General features: G+C 40.4%; 1 protein-coding gene across 3 annotated transcripts in view; it reads left to right on the top strand.

Moving 5' to 3' along the window:
* LOC105466027 (prolyl 4-hydroxylase subunit alpha 1) overlaps positions 1-17,563 on the top strand; it is a 101,889-nt gene that overhangs the window by 79,431 nt on the left and 4,895 nt on the right. For all 3 annotated transcript variants that reach the window (XM_071068776.1, XM_071068775.1, XM_071068774.1), the window contains exons 10-12: positions 1,808-1,911; positions 12,803-12,852; positions 15,423-15,488. In XM_071068776.1, coding sequence (XP_070924877.1) covers positions 1,808-1,911; positions 12,803-12,852; positions 15,423-15,488 — 220 coding nt within the window. The remainder of the gene's footprint in view (positions 1-1,807; positions 1,912-12,802; positions 12,853-15,422; positions 15,489-17,563) is intronic.

Below are 17,563 nucleotides of genomic sequence, written 5' to 3'. Positions count from 1 at the left end.
AATTGTAAAGGTGTTTATTTCCTCTGAAGTAGGAGATACATTATCTACTGAGTGACGGGAGAGGCTGAAGTGAGTTAGGGTACAGAGTGGAAGAGGAAGTAAAAGTGAAGAGCCCATTTGAAGGTGGTATTCGTGAATTTTTAGTGGGACATATCTGCCCTATTTCATGACTTTCTCCAGTAGGGTTTGGTGACACAGATATAAGCTTGGAGAAAAGAGATTTATCCAGGATTGTTTTTGCCAGACAGTTGAGTTTAGGCATTTAGAAAGAATGTTGTTATAAATGATGAGCTATGGAATCAAAGCTCAGTGAGAGGAGAAGTGAAGAAAGCGAAGGACTGATTGACTGGTTAAAAGCATATGTGAAAAAGGGATATAGTTGAATTTGGAGGTACCATTTAAAATTGAGATGTAGTTCCCATATCATAAAATCCACGCTTTTAAAGTATGCATTTCAGTGGTTTTTAGCCTTGTGCAACTATAACCAATGTCTAATTCCAGAACATTTTTGTCAAAAATCCCTGTACCCATTAGGAGTCATTTCCCATTCCCCCCAGCCCCATCCCCTGGCAACCAGTAATCTATTTTCTATTATCTATGGATTTGCCTCTTCTGTATACTTCATAGAAGTGGCATTATATAACATGTGGCCTTTTTATCTGGCTTGACCTAATATGATGTTCCATCCAGGTATGTAGAGACAGGGTCTCACTGTGTTGCCCAGGTTGGAGTGCAGAGGTGTGATCATAATTCACTGCAGCCTCAAACTTCTATGCTCAAGCGGCTCTCTTGCCTCAGCTGCCAGAGTAGCTGGAACTACAGGTGCATACCACCATGCCCAGCTAATTTTTAAAATGTTTTGTAGAGTTGAGGTCTCACTGTGTTGCCCAGGCTGGTCTCAAACTCCTGGCCTCAAGTGACCTTTCCACCTCGGCCTCCCAAAGTGCTGGGATTACAGGCATGAGCCACTGTGCCTCACCAGTACCTTTATTCCTTTTTGTGACACAATAATATTCCAGTTTATAGATATACCATATTTTATGTGTCCATTGATAAATTGATATTTGGGTTATTTCTACTTTTTGGCTATTATATGTAATGATGCCATAAAAAATTCTGTACAAGTTATTGTATGGACATAAGATTTAATTTCTCTTGGATATATACCTAGAAGTAAATTGCTGGGTCATTTGGTAGCTGTGTTTAGCATTTTGAGCAAGTACCAAACTGTTTTCCAAAGTGGCTGCACCTTTTACATTCCCATCAGCAATGTATGAGGGTTCCAGTTTCTTCACATCCTTACCAACGGCTATAATTGTCCATCCTTCAGTAGGTGTGTTTGGGTACCTTTTCAAAATTTAGGCAGTAAGCAGAATTTTTTTCTTACAAAATATTAGCATTATGTAGATCAAGCTAAAGACCCCATGACTTCCACCATAGTCAGTTCCTATACCTTACCTGGAAGGAACATTGTTTTGTTTGGTATGGTTTTTTGAAGAATTTTTTGAAGTTCTCAATGTAGGTGGCTTTCAATGTAGCCTCCTTACATTAATCCAACTGTTTTCATAGAAGTGTTATGATAAATTTAATTAGTTTTTTCCTTCCCAACCTCTAACAGTAGAATGTGACATTAAAAAAAATTACATTATCCATTCATAAAGATGATAGTAAGCAAGAAAATGAACTAAATGCTGTCAGTAAAGGTTTATTGTCCTATTTATTAAATATTATGGCTTTCAAAATAACAGCTATTAGTCTCCATGTAATGAAACATTATCAATAAAACTAGTATTATTCTTATTCTTAGTGCCTGGCTCTCTGGCTATGAAAACCCTGTGGTGTCTCGAATTAATATGAGAATACAGGATCTAACAGGACTAGATGTTTCCACAGCAGAGGAATTACAGGTAGGTAATCACATTATCCTTAAGTCATTTTTACTCTTCAAGAGATGCTTCAGAGGAGATTTCCTTTACACTGAACAGGTAGTCCTCAATTTGCATGATAGTTTGGGACCTTAAAAAGTGACCTGCAAGCTGCAACCATGCAAAGTGATTTTAATAATGGGAAAAATTATGATTGTTCTGTGACTTTTAAATTTCTTATTAAAACATGAAAACTCTCCCTGTTGAGTATAGATGTCTAGGGAAATGAAAAATACATATCACTAATATTAAGTACACTGTAATTTTTTTTTCTATCCCCCAGACCTCAGTTTGCCTGTCAAGTGGCCAGGGTGGGTTTTAAGAAATAATTTTTTTTTTCTTTTTATTCATTTATTTATTTTTAAGCAAATACTTTTCCTTTATTTGTAATAGTGAAACATAGGACTGACTTTATCACTTCTCTTTTTCTACTGTTACTTTTATGTCTATAAATCATTTGTCATCAAAAGCAGCTGTCTCAAAATAATTCTTCTTCACTCTGTCATAATCACAACTTGACTCAGAATATCTGTAGTAAACAGGTATATATAGGAATGTTAGTTATAGAGAATAAACATAAAATCAATGTATAATAATCTCATTTGGTTTCAATAGTAAAAAATAAATAAATAAATAAGCATAGGCCTATAAACCAGAGAAAAGAAACAGCTTAGTCTTCCCCTTTGTCAGCATTATGTCTATTCCTTAGTCTTTTCCTATAGAAAAATACTTTAAAAAATATTTGAGTTCCCTTTTCCGTATTAGTTTTTTTTTTTTTAATTATCAAAATATGCACTAAAGAAACCAATGCCTTTATTATAGCCTTTCTGGTTGCAATTTTTTTTTTTTTTTGTGATGGAGTGGCCCAGGCTGGAGTGCAGTGGCATGATCTCGGCTCACTACAACCCGTCTCCTGGTTCAAGCGATTCTCCTGCCTCAGCCTCCCAAGTAGCTGGGATTACAGGCATGCACCCCTACACCAAGCTAATTTTGTATTTTTAGTAGAGACGGGGTTTCACCATGTTGGTCAGGCTGGTCTTGAACTCCTGACCTCAAAGAGTTCAAGAACTCCGGACCACTTGCCTTGACCTCCCAAAGTGCTGGGATTACAGGCGTGAGGCACTGTGCCTGGCCTGGTTGCAAAATTCTAAGACAGATGCAGTCAATATGCAGCTCATAAATTCATTAGAAAGGTGATACTTTTGCTTTTGCTTCTTTTCAACCTTTTTTGTTTTTTGTTTTTTGTTTTTGAGACAGTCTCACTGGAGTGCAGTGGTGCAATCTTGGTTCAGTGTGACCTCCGCTCCCTGGGATCAAGTGATTCTCCTGCCTCAGCCTCCCAAGTAGCTGGGACCACAGGCACATGCCGCCATGCCTAGCTAATTTTTGTGTTTTCAGTAGCAATGGAATTTCACCATGTTGGCCAGGCTGTTCTCGAACTCCTGGCCTCAAGTGATCTGCCTGCCTTGGCATCCCGAAGTGTTGGGATTACAGGCATGAGCCACTATGCCTGGCCTCTTTTCAATTTTAAGTAATAAACTGTCATCCAGGTCTGGCCAAAAAGAAGAAGTGGATTGTCTTGGCAGTATGGGCTCTTTTTTGGTTCCATATGAACTTTAAAGTAGTTTTCTCCAATTCTGTGAAGAAAGTCATTGGTAGCTTGATGGGGATGGCATTGGCATTGAATCTATAAATTACCTTGGGCAGTATGACCATTTTCACAATATTGATTCTTCCTATCCATGAGCATGGAATGTTCTTCCATTTGTTTGTATCCTCTTTTATTTTGTTGAACAGTAGTTTGTAGTTCTCCTTGAAGAGGTTCTTCACATCCTTTTAAGTTGGATTCCTGGGTATTTTATTCTCTTTGAAGCAATTGTGAATGGGAGTTCACTCATGATTTGGCTCTCTGTTTGTCTGTTATTGGTGGATAGGAATACTTGTGATTTCTGCACATTGATTTTGTATCCTGAGAGTTTGCTGAAGTTGCCTATCAATTTAAGGAGATTTTGGGCTGAGACAATGGGGTTTTCTAAATATACAATTATGTCATCTGCAAACAGGGACAATTTGATTTCATTTCCTAGTTGAATACCCTTTATTTCTCTTGCCTGATTGCCATGGCCAGAACTTCCAACACTATGTTGAATAGGAGTGGTGAGGGAGGCCATCTTTGTCTTGTGCCAGTTTTCAAAGGGAATGCTTCCAGTTTTTGCCCATTCAGTATGATATTGGCTGTGGGTTTGTCATAAGTAGCTCTTATTAGTTTGAGATATGTTCCATCAATACCTAGTTTATTTAAAGCTTTTAGCATGAAGCGCTGTTGAATTTTATCAAAGGCCTTTTCTGCATCTATTGAGATAATCATATGGTTTTTGTGATGGTTCTGTTTATGTGATGGATTACGTTTATTGATTTGTGTATGTTGAACCAGCCTTGCATCCCAGGGATGAAGCCAACTTGATTGCAGTGGATAAGCTTTTCGATGTGCTACTGGATTCAGTTTCCCAGTATTTTATTGAGGATTTTTGCATCGATGTTCATCAGGGATATTGGTCTAAAATTCTCTTTTTTTGTTGTATCTCTGCCAGGCTTTGGTATCAGGATGATGTTGGCCTCATAAAAGGAGTTAGGGAGGATTCTCTCTTTTTCTGTTGATTGAAATAGTTTCAGAAGGAATGGTACCAGCTCCTCTTTGTATCTCTGGTAGAATTCGGCTGTGAATCCATCTTGTCCTGGACTTTTTTTTGTTGGTAGGCTATTAATTATTGCCTCAATTTCAGAGCCTGGTATTGGTCTATTCAGAGATTCACCTTCTTCCTGGTTTAGTCTTGGGAGGGTGTATGTGTCCAGGAATTTATCCATTTCTTCTAGATTTCCTAGTTTATTTGCGTAGAGGTGTTTATAGTATTATCTGATGGTAGTTTGTATTTCTGTGGGATCAGTGGTGATATCCCCTTTATCATTTTTTATTGCATTTATTTGATTCTTCTCTCTTCTTTGTCTTGCTAGCGGTCTATCAATTTTGTTGATCTTTTCAAAAACCCAGCTCCTGGATTCATTGATTTTTTTTGAAGGGTTTTTTGTGTCTCTATCTCTTTTAGTTCTGCTCTGATCTTTGTTATTTCTTGCCTTCTGCTAGCTTTTGAATGCGTTTGCTCTTGCTTCTCTAGTTCTTTTAATTGTGATGTTAGGGTGTCGATTTTAGATCTTTCTTGCTTTCTTTTGTGGGCATTTAGTGCTATAAATTTTCCTCTACACACTGCTTTAAATGTGTCCCAGAGATTCTGGTACGTTGTGTCTTTGTTCTCATTGGTTTCAAAGAACATCTATTTTTGCCTTCATTTTGTTATGTACCCAGTAGTCATTCAGGAGCAGGTTGTTCAGTTTCCATGTAGTTGTATGGTTTTGAGTGAGTTTCTTAATCCTGAGTTCTAATTTGATTACACTGTGGTCTGGGAGACAGTTTATTGTAATTTCTGTTCTTTTACATTTGCTGAGGAGTGCTTTACTTCCAGTTATGTGGTCAGTTTTAGAGTAAGTATGATGTGGTGCTGAGAAGAATGTATATTCTGTTGATTTGGGGTGGAGAGAGTTCTGTAGATGTCTATTATAATGGTCTGCTTAGTGCAGAGCTGAGTTCAAGTCCTGGATATCCTTGTTAACCTTCTGTCTTGTTGATCTAATATTGACAGTGGGGTGTTAAAGTCTCTCATTATTATTGTGTGAGAGTCTGAGTCTCTTTTTAGGGCTCTAAGGACTTGCTTTATGAATCTGGGTGCCCCTGTATTGGGTGCATATATATTTGGGATAGTTAGCACTTCCTGTTGAATTGATCCCTTTACCATTATGTAATGGCCTCCTTTGTCTCTTTTGATCTGTGTTGGTTTAAAGTCTGTTTTGTCAGAGACTAGGATTGCAACCCCTGCTTTTTTTTTTTTTTTTTTTCTTTCCATTTGCTTGGTAGATCTTCCTCCATCCCTTTATTTTGAGCCTGTGTGTGTCTTGCACATGACATGGGTCTCCTGATGGGTCTTGACTCTATCCAGTTTGCCAGTCTGTGCCTTTTCATTGGGGCATTTAGCCCATTTACATTTAAGGTTAATATTGTTATGTGTGAATTTGAACCTGTCATTATGATGTTAGCTGGTTATTTTGCCCGTTAATTGATGCAGTTTCTTTATAACATCGATGGTCTTTACAATTTGGCATGTTTTTGCAGTGGCTGGTACTGGTTGCTTCTTTCCATGTTTAGTGCTCTCTTTAGGAGCTCTTGTAAGGCAGGCCTGGTAGTGACAAAATCTCTCAGCATTTGCTTCTCTGCAAACGATTTTGTTTTTCCTTTACTTACAAAGCTTAGTTTGGCTGGGTATGAAATTCTGGGTTGAAAATTCTTTTCTTTAAGAATGTTGAGGCCGGGCGCGGTGGCTCAAGCCTGTAATCTCAGCACTTTGGGAGGCCGAGATGGGTGGATCACAACGTCAGGAGATCGAGACCATCCTGGCTAACGCGGTGAAACCCCGTCTCTACTAAAAAAATACAAAAATCTAGCCGGGTGAGGTGGCGGGCGCCTGTAGTCCCAGCTACTTGGGAGGCTGAGGCAGGAGAGTGGTGTAAATCCGGGAGGCGGAGCTTGCAGTGAGCTGAGATCCGGCTACTGCACTCCAGCCTGGGTGACAGAGCGAGACTCCGTCTCAACAACAACAACAACAACAACAAAAGATTGTTGAATATTGGGCCTCACTCTCTTCTAGCCTGTAGGGTTTCTGCCGAGAGATCCGCTGTTAATTTGATGGGCCTCCCTTTGTGTGGGTAACCTGACCTTTCTCTCTGGCTGCCCTTAACACTTTTTCCTCATTTCAACCTTGGTGAATCTGACAATTACGTGTCTTGGAGTTGCTCTTCTCACGGAGTATCTTTGTGGTGTTCTCTGTATTTCCTGAATTTGAATGTTGGCCTGCCTTGCTAGGTTGGGGAAATTCTCCTGGATAATTTCCTGAAGAGTGTTTTCCAACCTGGTTCCATTCTCCCTGTCACTTTCAGGTACACCAATCAAATGTAGATTTGGTCTTCTTAGATAGTTCCATATTTCTTGGAAGCTTTATTAGTTTCTTTTTACTCTTTTTTCTCTAAACTTGTGTTCTCACTTTATTTCATTAATTCCATCTTCAGTCACTGATGCCCTTTGTTCCACTTGATCCAATCGGCTATTGAAGCTTGTGCATGCGTCACAAAGTTCTTGTGACATGGTTTTCAGCTCCATCATTTAAGGTCTTCTCTACACTGTTGGTTCTAGTTAGCCATTTGTCTAATCCTTTTTTCAAGGGTTTTAGCTTCCTTGCAATGACTTAGAACATGCTCCTTTAGTGGGGAGAAGGTTTGTTATTACCGACCTTCTGAAGCCTACTTCTGTCAACTCATTGAAGTCATTCTCCATCCAGCTTTGTTCTGTTGCTGGCGAGGAGCTGTGATCCTTTGGAGGAGAAGAGGTGCTCTGATTTTTAGGATTTTCAGCTTTTCTGCTCTGGTTTCTCCCCATCTTTGTGGTTTTATCTACCTTTGGTCTTTGATGTTGGTGACCTACAGATGGGGTTTGGGTGTAGATGACCTTTTTGTTGATGTTGACATATTCCTTTCTGTTAGTTTTCCTTCTAACTGTCAGGTCCCTCAGCTGCAGGTCTGTTGGAGTTTGCTGGAGGTCCACTCCAGACCCTGTTTGCCTGAGTATCACCAGCAGAGGCTGCAGAACAGCAAATATTGCTGCCCGATCCTTCCTCTGAAAGCTTCGTCCCAGAGGGGCACCCACCTGTATGAGGTGTCTGTTGGCCCCTACTGGGAGGTGTCTCACAGTTAGGCTACGTGGAGGTCAGGGACCCTCTTGAGGAAGCAGTCTTCTGTTCTCAGAGCTCAGATGCCATTCTGGGAAAACCACTGCTCTCTTCACAGCTGTCAGACAGGGATGTTTAAGTCTGCTGAAATTTCTGCTGGCTTTTGTTCAGCTTTGCCCTGCCCACAGAGGTGAAGTCTATAGAGGCAGTAGGCCTTGCTGAGTTGTGGTGGGCTCCGCCTAGTTTGAGCTTTCTGGCTGCTTTGTTTACCTAATCAAGCCTCAGCAATGGTAGACGCCCCTCCTGCAGCCAGCAGACTGCTGCACTAGCAGTGAGCAAGACTCCATGTGTGTGGGACCCACTGAGCCAGGCACAGGAGAGAATATCCTGGTCTGCCAGTTGCTAAGACCATGGGAAAAGCACAGTATGTGGGCGGGAGTGTCCCATTTTTCCAGGTACAATCTGTCATGGCTTCCCTTTGCTAGGAAAGGGAAATTCCGTGACCCCTTGTGCTTCCCAGGTGAGGCAATGCCCCGCCCTGCTTTGGCTCATTCTCCATAGGCTGCACCCACTGTCCAACCAGTTCCAATGAGATGAACCATGTACCTCAGTTGGAAATGCAGAAATCCCACATGTAAGTGAGAACATGTGATATTTGTCTTTCTGTGCTGGGCTTATTTAATATAATGAACTCCAGTTCCATCCCTGTGACAAGATTACATTCTTATGGCTGAATAGTGTTTCATTATATATAAGCACCACATTTTCTTTATCCATTCATCTGTTGATGGACACTTAGGTTGATTCCATACGTTAGCTATTGTGAATAAACATGAGAATGCGGGTATCTCTTCATCATGCTAATTTCCTTTCTTTTGGATATATACTTGGCATTGGGATTGCTGGATCATATGGTAGATCTATTTTTAGTTTTTTGAGGAACCTCTACAGTGTTCTCCATAGTGATTGTACTAATTTACATTCCCACCAGCAGTGTATGAGCATGCCCCTTTCTCTTCATCCTTGCCCAGTATCTGTTATTTCTGGTTTTGTTTGTTTGTTTTTTCTTGAGATGGAGTCTTACTCTGTTGCCCAGGCTGGAGTGCAGTGTGTGATCTTGGCTCACTGCAACCTCCACCTCCTGGGTTAATGCAGTTCTCCTGCCTCAGCCTCCTGTGTAGCTGGGATTACAGGCCCCTGCCACCATGCCCAGCTAATTTTTGTATTTTTAGTAGAGACAGGGTTTTACCATGTTGGCCAGGCTGGTGTTGAACTCCTGACCTCAGGTGATCCACCCACTTCTTCCTCCCAAAGTGCTAGAATTGTAGGTGTGAGCCACTGTGCCCGGCCAGGATGTTGAATTTTTTTGAAAGCTCTTTCTGCATCTGCAGAGATGATCATATGGTTTTTAATTCTGTTTATGTGGTGAATTATATTTATTGAACCAACCTTGCACCCCACAAATAAAGCCTACTTGATTGTAGTAAATTAACTTTTTGATGTGCTGCTAGGTTTTGTTTTCTAATTTTTTTTTAGTATTTTGTGTCTATGTTCATCAGGAATATCAGCCTGAAGTTTTCTTTTTTCATCATGTCTCTGATGAGTTTTGGTATCAGAATGATGCTGGCTTAATAAAATGAGTTAAGGAGGAGTCTTTCCTTCTCAGTTTTTTGGAATAGTTTCAGTAGGATTGATACTAGCTCTTCTTTGTATGTCTGGTAAAATTCGGCTGTGAATCCATCCAGTCCAGGGCTTTTTTTGGTCAGTAGGTTTTTTGTTTTGTTTTGTTTTGTTTAATTACAATTCAATTTCATAACTCCTTATTGGTCTGTTAAGGGTTTCAGTTTTTTTCTGGTTCAGTCTTGGGAGGTTGTACATTTCCAGGAATTTATCCATTTCTTCTAGGCTTTTTATAAAAGTTTGTGTGCATAGAGGTGTTAATAATCATCTCTAAGGACTTTTTATATTTCTTTGGGGTCAGTTGTAATGTCACCTTTGTTATTTCTGATTGTGCTTATTTGGATCTTTCTTTTTCTTTGTTAATCTAGCTATCTTGCTGTTTTTAGAATTCTTTGATGTTTGACAATCTGACTAAAATGTGCTTCAGAGAGGACTTTTTTGGGTTGAATCTATTTAGGGACTTTTGAACTTCCTGGAGTTGGATACCCTTCTCTCTTCCCCAGACTTGGGTAGTTTTCAGCTGTTATTAAATAGGTTTTCTATGCCTTTTACCATCTTTTCTTCTGGAACTCCTGTAATACAAGTGTTTAATGGTGTCCCATAAGTCTTGTAAGCGCTCTTTGTCCTTTTTCATTATGTTTCCTTTTTTCCCCCTGAGTAATACCAAACAATGTATCTTCAGGTTCAGACATCGTTTTGCTTAATCAAGTGTGCTGGTGCAGCTTTTTTTTTTTTTTTTTTTTTTTTTTTTTTTTTTTTTGAGATGGAGTCTCGCTCTATCACCAGGCTGGAGTGTAGTGGCGAGATCTCAGTTCACTGCAACCTCCGCCTCCCAGGTTCAAGCTATTCTCCTGTCTCAGCCTCCTGCATTCATTGAATTCTTCAGCTGCAAGAATTTTGTTTGGTTCTTTTTATGATATCTTTCTTTTTTGAAATTCTGATTCATATCATGAATTGTTTTCCTGATTTCATTGAATTATATATCTGTATTTTCTTTTATCTGTTTGAGTTTCCTTAAGATCATTATTTGAATTTTTTTCTAGCTAGGTGTTTTCCTTTTCATTTGGGCCTGTAACTAGAGAGTTGCATTCTCAGCAGTGTCATATTTCATTGCTTTTTAATGTTTCTTGTTTCCTGCATTGATGTCTTTGCATCTAGTGGAACAACTGGCTCTTTTAAACTTTCCGCTTCAGTTGGACTGTTTGGGAAGGGTGTGGTGACTGTGTTTCCAGGTAGGTTCAGTAGTGTAGTCTCTTGTAGCTTCTTCAGCTGTATTCATTGTCAACAATAACTGTGGGTGCCTCAGCAGCCTAGGCTGGAGAAGTTTGTGGTGGTGGTCGCTGTGGAGTACATTGTTAGTATCTTCAGTGGCAAGAGCTTTTGGAATCCTTCCATTCTTGTTTTCTGCACAGTAGGGAGTTTTAGCCAGTGGGAGTCTTCTTGTGGCAGGTCTGACATATCCTTCAAGCAGCTGCCATAGTGCTGCAATCCAGGTTCTAGCGTTTGGAGTGGCTGTGGGGCTAGGATCTTGGTCTCAGGGTCTCACATACTATTGTAACACCTGGGTCTTAGGGTATAGGGTCACTCTCATGGCAGGGTTGGATGTAGGTTGCCTATAGTGCCAGGATCTGTGACTCTGAGGCACCCTCTAGCTGCTTGGGAAAAGAGTGTCAGTATGTAGCTGTGAGTCTACCCCTGGAGGACTGGGCACAGCCCTGGCCCAACTCTAGGGAAGAGAGGATGCTCTGGAGGTTTGAGTCTGGGATGCAGGGTTTGGCTATGATTTAGGAGCCTGAGCCAATAGGGTTAGTGGCAACTCCTATCCCTGGGGATGAGGCACCATGTAGTAGTCACTCCAGAACCTGGATTGGTGGGCTCAGATGGATCCCAGACTCTGAGGCCAGGTACAGCAGGAACAAGCACCCCTGAATGGCCAACCATGCCTGTTGTTTGGGCCCTGTGGGGCAGAGAGCAGCACAGCAATGACTTCACTCACCAGAAAGAGAATTGTCTCAGCAGCGCAGACTCTCCAGGGAAGCAGGGTACTAGAGTTATTTGTCCTGCAGGGCACATCTCTCAGCTTAGCCACTGCTCTGTTTCCCTGGGTCCTTGGGTACTACTTCAGCCCTGGGATGTACAGCTGCTCAGCTTGGCCAGTGCAACAATTCCACAAGGGCGATGTGCTGTTTCAGCTCAGGCTGAGGGGACATGACTGCTCTGGGTGGCCCAGGCATCATTTCCCTGGGATGCAGTGTTCTGCCAAAGTACTGTTTTCTTGGGAGGGAGTACACGGCTCCAGCTCCTGCCTCAGGGAGTTGGAGGAGGGGTGGGTAGAGCAGTTCCATCTCCCTTGACCCCACCGGAAAGGGTATAACAGCTGCTGGCATCTCTGCTTGGGAATGTCAGGCTTCCAAATAGGCCTTAGGCCTTCATTCCTGGCTTAGCTTCAGGGATGAAGGGGTGCTGTGGCTGCTGGCCCCCAGAGCAAGACACACTCCAGCAGTAGTTCCAGTTTCACCATTGACACTCTTACTTATGTTCTCCTTTGATTTTGTCAGCACTTTATTGTGTTGTGTGATTGAGGGAAAGAGTTAAGTATCATTCTCATTTTAACAAATAAGAAAACTGAGATCATATCCAAAGTTACATTGTAATTAAGAGAGCTGGAACTTGAACTCAGACCAAATATTTTTCTTACATTTTGCTGCGTCACACTGGGACATTGTCATAAGCAACTGAAGTTGTTAGGGCCCCTCGGCAGGAATAATTAAATTGGTGTTAACTTCTTTCCTTTTTTAGCAGGGAAAAAATATGTAAGAAAAGATATTTTATTAAAGTAGATTGCAAGTTCGCCAGCATTTGGGGCTTTGGAAAACATTTTTTTTATTTAAGTTCCAAAGGAAAGTGTTTAGTGAAACAAAATAATAGAAATCTCAAATTTTAGCTTATGTATTAAATTTTTAAACATTAGCTGGGTGTGGTAGCATGCACCTGTAGTCCCAGCTACTCAGGAGGCTGAAGTGGGAGGATCACTTGTGCCCCCAAAGGTTGAGGCTGCAGTGCGCTCTGATTTCATCACTGCACTTCAGCCTGTCTCTGGCGGGGGGGTGGGGAGGGGTACATATATATAGATATAAATATATATAGATCTATAGCTATAAAGATCTATATCTATAGATATACAGTAGCTGTCTTTTGTTTTTCATCCCTGTTTTCATAGGAACTCTCATTGATTTTAAATAGTTTTCATTTCTCTGTAAATACCTGACCATGGTCTATAAAAGTCCAAAAAATGAGGTTCATAGATTTTTTTGAATAGTAATCTTTATAGTTCTTTTCTTTCATGCTTTGTGTCTTTCCTTCAGGTAGCAAATTATGGAGTTGGAGGACAGTATGAACCCCATTTTGACTTTGCACGGGTAAGTAAAAAAGAAATGGAGAAATTCACTGAGGCTTATGCATTACATTGTTTGTCTCAAAACAAAACAAAACAAAACAAAAAAACAGAGTCTCACTCTGTCATCCAGGCTGGAGTGCAGTGGCGTGATCTTGGCTCACTGCAACCTCTGCCTCCTGGGTTGGAGCAGTTCTCCTGCCTCAGCCTCCCGAGTAGCTGGGATCACAGGCATGCGCACCACCACACCCAGCTAATTTTTGTATTTTTAGTAGCAACGGGGTTTCACCATGTTGGCCAGGCTGGTCTTGAACTCCTGAGCTCAGGTGATCCACCCACCTCGGCCTCCCAGAGTGCTGGGATTACAGGCGTGAGCCACTCTGCCTGGCCGCATTACATTGTTAAAGAAAAAATTATTCTTCACACTTGTTAAAGATGGTAACCAGACTTCATTCAAGAGGGGACCATTGCGATAGGTATAGGGACCACGGCAGTTGCAGTGGGATTTCTCAGTAAGGGAGAGCGATTAAGCCCAACTCCAAATACAACAAGGAAGAGTTGGAATTTATAGCCAATGAGCAAGAGTGGGTGTTAGTAGATGGAAAATTACTAAGAGGTAAGGGAGGATTCAGGCTAAACTGTCCTAACGAGATCCTTGCTGAAGTCAGGGCAGAGTGATCATCACCCAGGGGATAGTGGAAGATGAAGAACCCAGTTAGATTTTGAGGGTGATCACATGGCAAGGATGGGGGATTCTGGCTCACTTGACTTAGCAGGGTTCTTGCTCAAATTGGACAATGCAGAGATAAATACTAGAAGCCCAAAGTCAGGGCCTACTTGAGAAGAAAGTTCAGAGGAGCCTGAGTAGTTTGGCCAAGGAGAGATTCTTTGTCAACATGTTAATTCTGTTCTTTTAACATTAAAAATTCATAGCCTATTTGGAATTTATGGAAATATGGTGTGGCAGATATTCTGTGAAACCTTTTTAGCAGTTTAAAAAAACAAAAACAAAAACACCTAGATACCCAATAAAATCACTTAAGATACTTTTAAATGCATTGGCAAACCTGGAAGAAAGTAAAGGGTATTCCAAAAGGGAAACTGAACAAAGGTGATCCCAAACCTAGAGAATTAAAGAGGGGGGGACAAAGCACAGAGGCTGGAGGTCTGTGCCTGCAGGAATTAGAGCTTTGGGAATAAACAGCTCTGTAAGAGGAAGATCTGCCACAGTGTAGGCTGCTGAATTTGAGACCCCAGCATAAAATCTAAATCTCCACAAAGATTACACCTTCAGTAAAGAAAGAATGGGTTTGAAAATAAATCTCTTGTGATGCAGGAGCCTTATGGGGAACTGTGTGTTTCCATCCTGGCTAGGGCATAGTGTGTATGATAGGGGAGCTACTTCAGGGAGTACTATGTGTGGAATTTTCCACATATGTCATGTTAGCACTAAAAGTTTTGAACTTCAGAGCATTTTGAATTTTGGACTTTTGGTATGCTCAACCTGTATTCCATGTTATGGATATACCACAGTTTAGCCATTCGCCCATCGAAGGATATTTGGATAGTTTTTAGTTTTTGACTATTACAAATAAAGATGTGTATATGTTTCTGTATGAAAAATACATTTTTATTTTTCTGGGAGAAATGCCAAGAGGTTGTATTGTATTTTAATTTAGATATAAATATTTAGATATTAATTATCTAGCTTGATTATAGTACTGAAAGTCACTTTACTAGCATTATTAGAAAAATAATACTAGGGGCCAGGCGTGGTGGCTCATGCCTGTAATCCCAGCCCTTTGGGAGGCCAAGGTGGGTGGATCACCTGAGGTCAAGAGTTCAAGACCAGCCTGGCCAATATGGCAAAACTTCATTTCTACTAAAAATACAAAAAAATTAGCCAGACATGGTGGTGCATGCCTGTAGTCCCAGCTACTTGAGAGGCTGAGGCAGAAGAATTGCTTAAACCCGGGAGGTGGAGGTTGCAGTGAGCTGAGATCATGGCATTGCACTCCAGCCTGGGTGACAGGGCAAGACTGTCTCAAAAAATAAAAAAAGAAAAATAATACTAGGAAATATTTCAGTAGGTCATGAGTTCAAAGTAAGTCTCAAGGTACATTAAGCTTCAGGAATGTAGCTAAGAGATGGCTGTCACATCGTATTTTTTTGGAAGCCAAAATTGTGGGTATTGATTTTTAAAATAATATGTAGTCAGCAAATAATGGCTGTCATTTAGGCTAATAAGTCTGCCTTTTATCCTGTAATCTTGTCTAAAGTATCCAGTATACAAGTTCAGTGAGCAAGTATTTGAGGCCAGGTACAGTGGCTCACACCTGTAATCCTAGCACTTTGGGAGGCCAAGGCAGGAGGATTGCTTGAGGCCGGGAGTTCAAGATCACCCTGGTCCATATAGCAAGACTCCATCTTTACAAAAAGAGTGCCTGATGTTTATAGTGCACTGGACATTACAAGGGAAACTTTTGGGGTTGTTGGCATAATCTTCAGGATGTTACTACTGATGTTTAGTTGCCACTAGAGTATTTGTATTACTGAATTTTTATACCATTGAATTTGCTGTGTTTTTATTCACAGAAAGATGAGCCAGATGCTTTCAAAGAGCTGGGGACAGGAAATAGAATTGCTACATGGCTGTTTTATGTAAGTTGTCACTAAAATTTTTAGGTTAAGTTGGGATTTGATCACATGATTCATTTTAATGTGTTAAGTTTGTTCTGTGTAGCTCTGATTCACCATCCTAGTTTAACATTTTTATAACTGAGTAAAGGGAGTTAAGAATTTTTTTGCATTTGCAACTTTTTCAGGCTGTAAGATAGATGTTCATTATAGAAACTTTTGGACAAACTTAAAATTTATAGTGCCACTACGTGCAGATAATCATTAATAATTTGACATATAGGCTCTCTGTTTAGTCACATATAATATGTGCATATAAGAATCTCTCTATATTTGAATTTCTGTACATACACATTATTTCAGTAAACTTCTGAATTCCATTTTTTTATTGAAGTATATCAGAAGAGTGCACAAATTAAGTATTGTAACTTGATTAATTTTCACAAAGTGAACACTTCTGGTGTATTCAGTACTAAGGTGAAGAAATAGCACATTACAGTCCCCAGAAGCCCTACCTCAAACTTTTAAAACAGTATGGTCATAATTCAATTTTTAAAATTGTTTATAGTGTTTGTTCTAGTTACCCCAAATAAATCACTCCAAAACTCTCTTTTCTGAGTGGTTTAAAATAACAATGATTTTCTTAATGTATCTCTAACAGTTATGAGGTTGACTGGGCTTAACTCATGGTTCCTGCTCCAAATCTGACATGCATTTGCCATCAAATGTCTGGCACTGGGGTATCTTGAAGGCTAAGGTTGAGGCTGGCTGTCAGCCAGAATGCCTAAATTCTGGCCAATACATGCGGCTGAGCTTCTTCACAGCATAGTGACTGGATTACAAGACGAAGCATCCCAAAAGAACAATGCAAAAGTACATGGTATTGTTATGACCTACCCTCAGAAGTCACAGATGTCATCCTGCTGTATTCTGTTACAGCAATTACAAAGGTCTGCCCAGCTTCAAGGAGAGGGCACATAGACCCTACCACTGCAGACAAATGTCAGTGTCACATAAGAATAGCATGTAGGATGGGACATATTGGGATGTATTATATTTGGAAAATGCAATCTGCCATAATGTCATAACCTTTGTTAACTTAAAGATATTTTAGGCCAGGCACAGTGACACATGCCTGTAATTCCAGCACTTTGAGAGGCCAATGTGGGCAGATCATTTGAGGTCAGGAGTTCAAGACCAGCCTGGCCAACATGGTGAAACCCCGTCTCCACTGAAAATATAAAAATTAGCTGGGCGTGGTGGCACACTCCTGTAGTCCCAGCTACTCAGGAGGCTGAGGCACGAGAATCGCTTGAATCTGGGAGGCAGAGGTTGCAGTGAGCCAAGATCACGCCACTGTACTCTCCAGCCTGGATAACAGAGTGAGGCTCCATCTCAAAAAAAAAAAAAAAAAAAAAAAAACACCTATATATATATCTATACTTAATTTTGGTTATTTCATTGCTCTTTCCATTCCTTAGCCCTATTTGAATTACATTTTTTTGCTGTCTGTAGTATCTCACTCCCTGCCAAAATCTCTCTCTGTTCAGTCTATTTTCTTCTTCTCTCCCTGCCACCTTCCCTGTTTCCTTCCTCTCCATATGCCTCCTTTTCTCCCCAATTCCCAATTTGTATTCCTCTCACAATTCCATCTTGTTTCCAAAAGGAGGCAAGGTACATTATAGAAAAGAGAAATATCACAAAGGGAAAACCAGGAGAGGGTTAGTACAGTGCACAAATTCATGCTGTGAAGGCTTGCATATTTTCTAGAGGTGAGTCTCCTTAGAGGTTGTACCAATTTATATCCCAATTTTAAGTGGGATATATTTGTGAAGTATGTTTGTCAGACTTTTTGATCTGTGTGTCTTTCACTTATCAAATTAGCAGTTATTGTGGCTTTAATTTGCATTCTTTTATTATAGAAGTTGAGCATCTTTTCAGATGTTTAAAAGCCATTAGTGTTTATGTGTTCCTGGTTCTCCTTGTATTTCTTTGTTTTATGAATATTGATGCTGTATTATTTGGCCCACTATCCATTTCTCCCTCTTAATGTAAACAGCCTTCCTGTTTTTCTAAAACAGTTACATAGCATTTTAATT

The sequence above is a fragment of the Macaca nemestrina genome, chromosome 9 (assembly GCF_043159975.1).
Source record: "Macaca nemestrina isolate mMacNem1 chromosome 9, mMacNem.hap1, whole genome shotgun sequence".
Lineage (NCBI taxonomy): Eukaryota > Metazoa > Chordata > Mammalia > Primates > Cercopithecidae > Macaca > Macaca nemestrina.
The sequence above is the reverse complement of the archived record's forward strand: the minus strand, read 5'-3'. Positions and strand labels throughout refer to the sequence as shown.